Source organism: Hylobates moloch, unplaced genomic scaffold, assembly GCF_009828535.3.
Source record: "Hylobates moloch isolate HMO894 unplaced genomic scaffold, HMol_V3 SCAFFOLD_11, whole genome shotgun sequence".
Taxonomy (NCBI): Eukaryota; Metazoa; Chordata; class Mammalia; order Primates; family Hylobatidae; genus Hylobates; species Hylobates moloch.
In genome coordinates, this window is record NW_026652286.1 from 12,603,795 (window position 1) to 12,616,451 (window position 12,657).

The 12,657-nt window shown below is 40.4% G+C and overlaps 1 protein-coding gene across 4 annotated transcripts in view; it reads left to right on the forward strand.

The window, feature by feature from the left end:
• Positions 1–12,657, forward strand: part of SLC1A2 (solute carrier family 1 member 2) — a 166,551-nt gene that overhangs the window by 116,640 nt on the left and 37,254 nt on the right. For all 4 annotated transcript variants that reach the window (XM_032166271.2, XM_032166272.2, XM_032166269.2 and 1 more), the window contains exons 7-8: positions 4,035–4,268; positions 9,399–9,593. In XM_032166271.2, coding sequence (XP_032022162.1) covers positions 4,035–4,268; positions 9,399–9,593 — 429 coding nt within the window. The remainder of the gene's footprint in view (positions 1–4,034; positions 4,269–9,398; positions 9,594–12,657) is intronic.

The window sequence follows — 12,657 nt, forward strand, 5'->3', positions numbered from 1 at the left end:
GGCCACCTTGATGGGTTGGAATTTCATTCGCTTGCAAAAGGAAGTCTCTGGAGAAATAATAAACCTGGAGGCTATACAAACTGCTTGTCACTCTGTCTTGATGAAAAGTTCTAATCCACAAATGGTAACTTTTAACAAAAATCACTCTTTGGGTAGCTGGAACACCTATCTCTAAATGGATTGGGAAAGATGAAGATTTGTAATACTTTCTGAGTACAGACAACACCTTTCAGCAACTCTTGGAATGTGTGTTTAGCTCTATTGGCAAGCTATTGGAAACGTGTGAGACAGAACCAGAGGTGCTTCACAGCAGGGCTGAGAAAGTCCCTCAGCTTACCTCCACTCCAAGTGTCTGTTCCATCATCTGTCCCAGGCCTGAAAGTCCCAAATGAATTATTCCAGTGGGTTAAGACCTCAAAGATCCTGAAGTAGTTGGAGCTAAGGTAAATGGTTTCAAAAGGTCACCAAGTAATATCTGCGTTTCATCAGTTGCAGTTAAGATTTTTGTTTCTTGAAATACTGGTTTTCAAACAGATCAGAATTACCTGGGGAGCTTCTTTAAAATATAAACGCCCCAAGGCCAGCTCCAGGACATTCTGACTGCATAGGTATGTGGTAAGCCCAGGGAATCCAGGTAAGCCCAGGTATGCCCAGGTAAGCCCAGGGTAAGCCAGGGAGTTGTTAACAGGAAGCTGGTGGTTTCTGACACCCGGACACCGACTGAATTCTAGGTAGCTTGCCGGCTGTAGATGAGTGTGTTTGTGGAGTCCTGCGAGGGGCATCTTAGGCTGGCAAGGGCTTAGAGACAAAGTAGGTGGAGGCTAGAATGGATACAGTAGTAAGAAAAAGACTCCACAGGCCAGTCCTGGATGGATCTGTGGCCCTGAAAACAGAGGACAGGAACAGCCTAAGAGCAGCACTGGAGCCATTCCCTCTCCCCAGCTCTCCAGCCATGTCCTTCTCACATGGAAACTGGACCAACAATCACTGGGCATTATTTGGCTTCAGAACTCTCTGTGGAGCCCTCAGCCTCTTTATGCACTTTGATTTGTGGTTTTGGTTGCTGGCTTCATCTCAGAAGCTTTGAGTGATGGCCTTGGGTGCTGGGCATTTGCCCATCCTTTTCCATGGAATGTTATTTTCAATTAGGTAATTCATCGATATGGAAACCCAGGAACCCAGAAGCCCCAGTTTTGGAGTGAAGGCCTAAGTTGTTTGCTTTAAAAATGGGTGCAGTTGGTCGGCCACACCTGTAATCCTAGTGCTCTGGGAGGCTGAGGTGGGAGGTTTGCTTGAGGCTAGGAATTTGAGACCAGCTGAGCAAAATAGTGAGAACTCCTACAAAAATAAAAATAAACAAAAATTAGCTGAGAATGGTGGCAAACACTTGTAGTCTTAGCTACTCAGGAGGCTGAGGTGAGAGGATTGCTTGAGCCCAGGAGGTCAATGATGGTGCCACTGGGCTCCAGCCTGGCTAGCAGAGCAGGACTCTGTCTCAAAATATAAAAATAAAATAAAAATAGGCACAAGAAAGTAATGGCCCTAAAAGACTTCATAGAACAAAGGTTCTTACTTTCTTCTACTTAATGCTCATCCTGTTCCCAGGGATGAAGGTGTTTGGATTAGCAAGGGCTTCTTCTTGCCATATTTATAAACCCTAACACTTCACTTTCTGGCCTTCGATTAACACTCTCCATTTACAATGGGAGCTCATGCTTTTCTCAACTGGCTAAATGCCCCAGAGGTAAACTGTTACCTCTCTCTAGTCCATCTGTCTGTGGCCCAAATGCATTCTCCAGGAGACTCTATAGCTAGTCTTTTTTTGGCAAGGAGCCTTGAAAGCATTTTCTCTCTATTCTACAAATTGTTCATCCCAGGAGAGAAGGAAAATTGAATGGCACCCAAAGCAGCTTATATTTGTGTTTTTCTGGACATCTTTAAAGGGTGCTTGGTGCTTGGGAAAGCATTGATCTCTTGTTTTATGAAGCTAAATGCTTTTTGGCTTTATAGGAAGGTTCATTCTCCTTATTTACAGTCTCAGTGAATGAAGCGCTGGTCCCTGAGACTACCTTGATAATTTATAAGATGCTGTGACTATGGACACACCAGCAGAATATAAAATGGCGCGAGAGCTAAGGGTTTAATGACATGAGCACAGCTTTGTCTCAGACTCCCTAATGTCTAGGGAAGCAGTACTCAGACTTGACCAGCCTGCACCCCACGGAAAGGAAAAGTGGGAGCTTCAGGCTAGATTATCATATGGGAAGAGAGCAGCTATGCTAATGTTAGTTTAACTAATTTGGGTCAGTTACAAATCAGTTCCTTCAGGATTAGGTTCCTCCTGAGAGAATATGTTGCTATAAAATCATCTTGCAATTAGGTATCCCATGAGATGTTCTAGAAAGCATCACCAACTCAGGCTTATTAAGCATGAGTGATGAGAAGACATGGGGTGCATGTGTGAAAACAGAACCTACAAGGAATGCCTTTGTCGGGACTCAGAGAATTAATGGTACTGACAGAGATGTGAGAGAGGTTTTTAGCAGCACACATATATGCATGCTCAAAAATTTAATCCCCACAGCATCTCCATGAGGTTGGAGTTAGCCGCTCTGAGCCTTGACATCCATATCTGTAAAATGGGAATAAGCCACTAACCACGGTCACATATTAATAGCTAATAAGTGGTGAGACGAGCTCCATGTCTTATGTAGTATTCATATATATGTGTCTCATCTACTCTTCACATTTTTTCTTTAATCCGGGAAAGTGTTTGCTCCAGGTACAATTGCAAGTCTGTATAGATCTTACAATTACAGCAACCTTTCCTGACTCCCTGACCCCTGCTGGAAGCCTTATCTAGGGACTTCATTCTCCCCGTGGTCTTTCTCTCAAGTATGTTCATAATTTTTAATAAGGTAGCAACCTTCCCACAAATATTTTCATGTCAGCCAGAAACTGTCACAGGCTGAACAAATTCATGCCCTAGCAACACCATTCTGGATAATAAAGGATTTTACCAAATATGGGAAGAATATATTCAGGTTGAGAGAGAAAATAGCTTTCCCAAGAGTGAGGACCAAAGTAGTTTCCAAACTCTCTATAAAGTAATAATAAGATAGAGCTATAACATCAGTTTATATAGGATAAATTGGTATATGGCAAATTGCTTATCTACAAAGAGCTGTGATTATTCACTAAAGAGAAGGGGCTTGTCTTCGTTGGGAAAATCCCCCAGTTGGGAGCTTCACAGACCTGAGATTGTTCTCTTATTTTCTGGTTTCCTGGTCTTGGACTGATTATTTAGCTTTTCTTAACCTCAGTTTCTTTATTTGCCACGTAGCAATAATGACACCAAGATTTTTGGGTTGTGGTAAGCATTAAGTGAGGGAATAAGTGTGGAGCTCTCACCATAGTGCTTCAAACAAAATGAAAGTAGCCAGCATTATGGTTAGAGTAAGTATGGAAAAAATACTTTCAGACTCAGAAGTCATAAAACCACTTTTCTCTAAATGTACATTTTGGCTCAGATGATTTCCTTGTTCTCTCTCTTTCTCTCTCATTTTAATATATTGCCTGTCTTCCAAGGTAAAAACAATGCAAATTTACAAATTCCAGTTTATAGTTTTCTAAAAAGCTCAAATTCCCAAATTTCTAGGAAGGAACTGAGGAACACAAATCAAACAAGATTCCCAGAGACACACCTGGGTCTCTCAACTTTGAACTTGATGATAAAGCTAAAAGATGGCAATGCATGTCTCTCCTTTATTCCTAGAACTCACCTTAGCGACAAAATTTGCCTTTGGACTTTTCATCAGAGCAGGTGCCACCAGATCCACAAAACAGATTTTGGTTAAGGGAGTTGGTCCAAAGTAAAAAATAACATCTGTGAAATCTTATGAACTTTTCTCAGCAAAAGTCTTTTTTTGTACAGAAGAGCCAAGTGTTTTCCTCAGGGTGCAGTACAGAGGAGGCCCAGGTTCTGAATCCCTAATGATCTCTTCAATGCTGTTTTTCCCTTTTGTGTTTTTCAGGTACTCTCCCCTGGGTATCGCCTGCCTGATCTGTGGGAAGATCATTGCAATCAAGGACTTAGAAGTGGTTGCTAGGCAACTGGGGATGTACATGGTAACAGTGATCATAGGCCTCATCATCCACGGGGGCATCTTTCTCCCCTTGATTTACTTTGTAGTGACCAGGAAAAACCCCTTCTCCTTTTTTGCTGGCATTTTCCAAGCTTGGATCACTGCCCTGGGCACCGCTTCCAGGTAGAGAACAAAAGAAATCACCTTTCTCTTTGCTCACTCTTTTGCCCTCTTTGCCATTTCTCATTTCTCAAAACCCTCCCATCACAAAGTTCAATAAGAACACTTGGCACACATTACTAAGATCTTTTGGAAAAGGCGAATGCTTTGAATTTTTGTCTCCTTCTAGGAACTTCTGAGCCTTCTGGTGTGGAAATATGATCTCACATCAAATTTTTCAGATAAATGCATGCTATTTGTTTGCATGCCTAATTTGCCACTTATATCATTAGTTTAGTTTTAAATGTTTTCTAAAGGAAGTGTAACAGGATATTTTTCAATAAACATTTCACCTGTGATTTGGAAAATGCTATCAGAAAATATTACTCTTTGAAGATTTTGGTAAATAAATTTTCAAAAGTAGGAGAAGCAGCTTTTACAAAGTAAATGGTATGTTAGGTGAGACTTTTTCTAACAAACAAAATTCAGCCAAGTCTTTGACCTCGACACGAACCTCTAATGGATTATTTTTCCCCAGAGTTAACTTGGCATTGATGAAGAATCAGTTCCCCCTTTATTACTTGGTTCCAGTGCCTAGAAAGCCAAAGAGGACCCCAGAGATATGTAGAGAAAAATAATTTTTTGGACTATCATCTTGGACTGAATCTAACAAAAACAACCCAAAAAATGAACAAGAAGAAATACGTAAGAAACGTCTTACAATTGGGTTGGGCGCAGTGGCTCATGCTTGTAATCCCAGCACTTTGGGAGGCCTCAGCAGGTGGATCACTTGAAGTCAGGAGTTCGAGGCCAGCCTGGCTAACATGGTGAAACCCCGTCTCTACTAAAAATACAAAAATTAGCCAGGTGCGGTGGGGGGTGCCTGTAGTCCCAGCTATTCGGTAGTCTGTGGCAGGAGAATTGCTTGAACCTAGGAGGCAGAGGTTGCAGTGAGCTGAGATTACATCACTGCACTCCAGCCTGGATGACAAAGTGAGGCTCCATCTGAAGAAAAAAAAAGAAAGAAAAAGAAAGAAAGAAAGAAAGGCCTTACAATTGAGAGTTTTTAAGACTAGTGTTTTACTTTCAGCTTGCAATCATTGTTTTATTTCTGCACATATGTCCTTGGGTCACAAAACTAAGACTGAATCATAAAACAGGTGGCAGGAAGGCAAGCAAATTCTGAAACCCATAGCTCACCATTCAGGTCCTTGTTGCAGAACCTGTGCCCATGCACTGCTAGGGAGGTGCCACTCCATGACACAGCAGGGCCTGTTGCTCCACGGCTACTGAGCAGGCAGTCAGGTTTCCCTTAAGGGACCTAACAGACCAATAATGCCAACCACCTGGGAAGCCAAATTAAATTTCCATCTTGCAAATCAATGAGGATTCAGTCTTAGTAGAAAATGGGGTTTCAGACAAAGCTGGAATATATACAGTCTTAAGGATCTGGATTCTTCACCCAGTTTCCGAAGATGAAGGAAAACACTTCAAAATTTCCTTCTTGGTTTTATAAATTTCCCATGACTAAGTATCTCTATCCATACAGATCTCCACTTGAAGAAAAAGAGAAAAAAAAAAAAACCCAACCTGGTTTAATTTTATTTTTGTTTTCTGGTTATAAGCCTGGTATCTCATACTTTATCTCATACCAGGCTCATAACCAGAAAACAAAAATAAAATAAAATTTCTGCAGGCTCATTATGAAAAAGTTCAGGCAGTGAATACAATTTTGAAGAAGAAAATGAGCTTTGCCAATTATCCTATCATCCAGTGATAACTGGTCATAACTTTTTAATTAGTCTTTAGTTACATATCTTTCAAGTTCTTACTATGTTTATATATATATTGTTTTACAAATAGCTATTTTTTTATTGGTCAACATATCATAAAGTTATATCTATTGCAATAGACTTTACTACCATTTTTTAAACTGCATAATAATGCACTGTATGTACTACAATGCAAACCCCACCCCGTCCTAGCCACAGTGATGTACATTTAAGGCATGTCTATTAAACAGGGCTGTGACAAACATCCTTACAAATACATCCCTGCAAGGTTGTATGATGATTCCCTCAGGCTAAGTGGAATTTCAGAGTCAAATGGTATGCACATTGATGGTTTTGAAGCACGTTACCAGATTGCTATTCAGGAAAATTTATTATCTTATGTTCCCATTAACTGGGGTTTGAGGGTGTGCCCATCCCCACTTACTTACCAGCTCTGGATATTACCAGTCACTTTAATGCTTTCCAGTCCTATTAGGTGAAAAGTAATCTCATGCGTTATGCATATCTTTCCTTCTCCTTCCCTTCCCCTTTCCCCTGCCTTGTGAATCGTTCATGAACTTGGTCATTTTCCTGTTGAGGTATTCGTCCCTTCCTGATTGATTTTTAAGCTCTTTTTTTGTATAAGAATATTAGCTCATGTGTCACAAGTTGCAAATAATCCTCCTCTTCACTTGACATTTGTCTTAAAAATTTACTGTGCTTTTGCCTCTAGAAGTTTTAAATTTGTACTTAGTCAAAGCTATCAATACTTTTCTTTAGAATTTAGAATTTAGATTTTGCTTAGGAATAGCTTCTCCAAGTTAATACGATATGACTGTTTATTTTCTTCCAATACCTTTATGGTTTAGATCTTTCAATTATTTCAAAAATATTAGTATTTTTTCTTTTGAATGACTAGACCATCATTTCAGTAACTTTATAAGACAAGGTGAATCTTAAGGGGATTTGCAATGGCCCAAATTTGTATTTAAATCAGAGACAAATGCTCAGATTATCCAACCAAGGCTGCTAATATTAGACCAATTTCTTCCCCTAACCCCGTATTTCATTTGAAAAAAAAATGTGGTTTTAATCTTTAGTTAAAATGTGGTTTTTGCCTGGATGTGGAATTTCTTTTTTTAAAAGGCCATGTGGCATGAGTCATGCACCGAGAATTAACTGAAGGTTTCTTTGCCGTCATGGTCACAGAGAAGAAAAAAAAAATGTAAAACCCAGGGACAGCCCACAAAATATCCTTTCTGCCTCCTCCGCCCTTGTACAGAATAAAGATGTTGAGGGTAGTTGAACGGCTTTTCTCAATGGTTCCAGAGGCTGGTGTCAGGGAGGACAAAGGGAGGGGGGTGGCCTGAGACTGACCTGTCTTCAGCCCTCCAACTTCAGGGCAGGCTGTTAAAACTAATATGTAAAAAACAAAAGAAGCATTTCAAATATCTGACAGTTATTATTAGCAATATTTGAAGGCTGTCATATGGCCATTGAGGCAGGAGCCAAAAAAGCAATGTCAGAATGTCAGCCCATCCACACAGGAAAGCTTGAAATTAAAATTCTCAAGTCCTAGTTTGATTGGGTGGGTGGGTGTTTTAAGACATAAAGCCTGTCCGGTAGAGAAATAGAGGATATTTTTATACTTACCAATCATTTTTCCCAATCTACTTAATTGTCCAAAGACCATTTGATGACGTTTTGGAAAAATGAATGCAATAATAAATATAAATGTATTCCAGCAATCCCAGAAGTATCCTTAGATTTGAGAATCTTGCAATCGAGAATCCTGGCCACCAACCACAACTGAGCAGTCATCTCAGACCAGTCCTGGTGTCCTGGCAACCCTTCGAAAGGGCCCAGGAAAAGGTGGGGTAAGAGGAAGAAAGGGACACTGACTTCTCATTAAGACAGCAAGCCACGTCTGATGGCATCCTCTGCATGCAAATGAGGCCAGGCTCCAGCTTTGCCCTGGGTTTGCAAGATTTTAGTTATGAGATGGCCCCCAACAAACAATTCTTCTTCCTACCCCAGACCAAGAAGGAGGCATGAGACAGACCCCTGACTTGAAATCACAAAGAATGTTCTGGTAAGAGAAATCTGGCTCTCCTAAGGTTGCTTTAGGAGCTTGTGGGCCAGTGGTTTGATAAGATGCACATCTGGGCATCCCTAGTTTTAGGGCTTCTGATTCGTTGGTTCTGGATAGGCCCTGGAATCTTCATTTCACTTAGCTTCCCTGGAGCAGATGGTCTTCTCCCACTGTCTGAGAAACCAAGACCTCTACAGGGATCTATGTCCAGATTGGTCACTAATTCTGACCAGTAGAAGGAGGAAACTTTGACAAAAGCTGTTAAGTGCAAGAGAGAAAACACCTCCAAATGTTGTCTGCATTGCAGGTTTTCTAATCCACTTTGCTAAAGTTTAAATAGAAAAAAATCAAGAGGATGGACCATGAAGCACTTCCATGGCAGTTTGAGTGTTCTGCATTGCTTTCTACATTACTTAAACTTTGCAGCAAATCCACTCACCCTCCCATGCACTTCTATCCACCTGGAAATAATATTCTGGCCTTTAGCAACCCTTATTGGTTATTGGTCTCCAATTTTGAAGACATATGAACATGTCAGGAATTCTGGCCTTCGAGGCTGGGTCATGTGGTCACGAATCCACATCCCAGGCCTGGGAGGAGTGGGGGTGATGTCACTTCATATTTAGTCTTCGATTTGCTATTGAGCACATGCTTTCCTGCTCCATGTCATTGAAGTGACTGTAGAATTGGCTGATGAGCATATATCAGGGTGTTGGACTATCTGTGAGGTTCCCCAGTGAATTGCTTGAAGCTCAGGTTCATGCTGAAGGGTGCTGGACATGTTTGTTGTTATGGAAATTAGCAAGCCCAGCTCGGGGCAATTTCCCAGGGCTAAATGCAATCCATTCAGTCATTTTATCGGAAACAGCATTTCTAGCATGAAATTATGGGTTATTCAAAAATTCCTCATCCCATTTTGCTGTTGATAGCTGATTCTTTTCTGACATAGCTGGTTTTTTTTTTTTTTGCAACCCAATTAACGTGGGCAATCAGATGCACTTCAATATTGAATACAAGATGGAAACAGTGGCCAAAAGAAAAAATCTTCAAGCTCTGATTATATCTCCAAAACCAGAACCAACGAAAATATTTTGCTGCCTATTAGTTTCTTAATAAGATTGAATTTGAGCCTCCAGCTCACCAGTTTTTAATCTGGCTTTTTTGCGTGTCACATTGCTTGATTGACACAAAACAAGAAAAACTAAGGATGCAGTGGCATTCCAGTTTCTGTATCGTCCTGCTTCTCTAAAGTGGACATAACCCTGTCTCTCTCTTTCTCTTTGTTGTCAGTGCTGGAACTTTGCCTGTCACCTTCCGTTGCCTGGAAGAAAATCTGGGGATTGATAAGCGTGTGACTAGATTCGTCCTTCCTGTCGGAGCAACCATTAACATGGACGGTACAGCCCTTTACGAAGCGGTGGCCGCCATCTTTATAGCCCAAATGAATGGTGTTGTCCTGGATGGAGGACAAATTGTGACTGTAAGGTGAGGAGGGTGGGGTAAAACACAAAACAACCTGTTTCCCCTCCACACTAACTCCATGTGACAGAGGCCACTTGAATTTCATTTCTGCTGGTGGAAGACAATGAAGGTAATAAAAAAAGAAGAATTATTGGCAGCCTTCGAAAGAAAAAGATTGTGACAAGAAAGAAGACTCTTATTAATACCTCCTGTTTGTATTGCACATGTCAACTTGCTTTAGAAATTGGATATTATTTGATTTTTAGCAATCCTGTGCTGTAGACAGGGTAATTTCTTTGCCCATTTAATAGACAAAGAAACTCAGGCACCCAGAGGCACGGTAGTTTGTCCATGGCTGCAGCATGGCTGTAAGTGAGGCCAACATCAGTAATGATTTGGCAGGACTGTAACTGAGGCCATCAGCTGACTCTGGATCCGATTTTTGTTTCACTAAAATATGCTCCCTTCAATATTCCATCACCAGAGGGTAATGGCAGAAATTACAAAATACTGGAAGAGATTCCTCAATATGACATATAAGATTTTATTACAAATAAATAGCACATAGTTTTGTTTTTACTAAAGCTATTTTTATTTAAATGTATTCATCATTTTAACAATTCAGAAAGAACATTTTCCTAAGAGATCGTTAAAAATGCATTGCCTCACCATAAACTTAAAGATCACACCTACTAGCCAAGCCAACACTTCAGTTTCTTGCTTACAGGTTAAGTCATTGAAAATATCAGCCTTCAACCCATTCAATATTATATTGACATTACAGCATGAAATAAAGCTTTTTGCAATCATCATTTTAATATTATCACTCCCAACCCATCTAAATGCTTCAATTAAGCCAGAAGCCAATTTCTACCTTAACTTATGTCATATCCCTACTCTCAGTCTCGATTTCCTCATCTATAAATAAGGAAGGTATTCATAATTTGGGGCTAAAAGTTGGTAGTTCATGGATGGACTCCCAGCCCAGAGTGTTGCTTTGTTTGCCTTGAAATATATTGTAAAAGATTAGAATTTCATCCTCTTATAAGACAGCTGCCCTTCAGTTTCCCACAGTCTCCCCTGCTCCCTATTACTTATGCCTGGCCTGCTGCACCTGTCACCGCAGCTTAGCCCTTTAAGACAATGGAGTTGGTCAATCTTGGACTCAAAAATTTATGTTTTATTTCCCCTCTCAGATTCTACGTGATCAGAAAACGTAGGGAGTAAGTGGGTAACATTCCGTGTGACAGATATACTTGTAGTAGAAAGAGAATTCCAGGTATTAGAACAGCCAAGGCCTGGGTGATTCACTTTAGGAAATGAATGAGGTAGACACTGGAATACACTTTCATCCTCCATGATGATAATCACTCCACTCTTTAGTTCCTCTGAGGTGGCAGACTCTTTCCGTACATTGCTTTGAACATGCCCAGCAGTCCTGAAGAGAAGGAATAGTCATTATTCCCATTTTACAGAGGAGGCATGTGAGGCTCAAAGAAATTATCTGACAAAACTAGGTCTCATGGCTATGGGTGCCAGAGGCACAAGTCAAATTTCTATTCCACAGTTTACCTCTTCCAACCACAGGTCATTTCTTCTTTCTGACTATGACTCAAAAAAAGACATTAGAATAGTGTTTTTATTGACTTTTTCCATTGGACACTAGAAGGGGCAATCGTTTCTGGGTTCAAGCTAAGGCACTAGCCTCTTTCTCCCACTTCAAACCCCAGGCAGCACTGTCAATCTCTATATTAGAAACTTTGGTAATAATCTGGTGTCTGCTTGGTTCATGTTATTCAACAGCCGATTCTCTGGTAGGCCTTTAGTGGGCTAGGGCCATTTTAGGAGATCTCTCCTAAGATGCAGTGTCCATTTGGGTCTGATGTCTCTACATGCTCAGGCTTTTTAAAAGTCCAAGCTCAGGGACCACCCAGTGTCTGTAGCAGTGCTGGAAATTTCCTCTAATCATGTCCTCTATGTGTTCTAGGGGCTGATATTGCCATGGAATGGCCACTTCAGAGCCTGTGCTTGATCTGTCTAGCTCTGAGGTATTCAACCAGCTCAAGGACATTTTTGTTAAAACACAGCTTTCTCCTCTCTCCTTCTAACCATTCCAGAAGATTTAGTGAATATCCCATATGCATCTGAGTTCACTTTAGCAACTCAGTCAGCAAATAGAGAAAAGAAAAAATTCACCATGTTTAATACACACACACACACACACACACACACACACACAATATGAAAACATGAAATAACAGTCACATTTATTTAATCAGCTAGAATGTATCATCTGAAATGTCTCCCAGTGGTTCTCTTGCTAAATTATCTCACCTTATACATAGATAAGGAAACAGAGGCTCAGAGAATAGATCACACACAGCCATCTAGAGGAACAACTACAATTTAAGTTTCCAAATGCTGGCATTTGCTTCCATTTATTTAACTTGTGATCCTAGAAACAGCCCTAAAAAGTAGATATTGGGTTCTATATTTACAGATGGAGAAAATGATGATGCACAGTAAGTTGAGGTAACTGGGCCAGGATCATGCTGTTTGTAACAGGCAGAAATGGGATTTGAACCCAGGCCACCTTACTCTGGGGTTTGTGTTTTTAACCATTACACACACTGCCTCCACTATACTATACTGTTGGGTTGCAAAATAATAATTTATATATATATATAAAATAAAATCTTCACAACCACCCTATGAATTATATACTATAAGGGAGCCTCAGTTTCCTCATCTGCATAATGCGAACAATAACAAATTCTAGGGTGGCTGAGAACCTGGTGCCTGGCTTATAGTCTCTTATGAGTATGAGCCAGGCAACAGTCAATAAATGTTAGCTTCTATTGTTATTATTGATGTCTAACAAAATACACAATACTCCTAGAATATTAAAGAAAAACGTGGCTGTGACATCATGAGTACCATGATGTTACTGACAATGGAAAATACACTTCAGGTCAGAAGATCAAGCCTTTCAAAATTATGTCCTAACAGATATCACGAGACTACTAACCTCCCTTGCTTTAAAACTCAAAGACGAAGAGGGCTTCTTAAGAAAGTCTTTTGCCAAGCA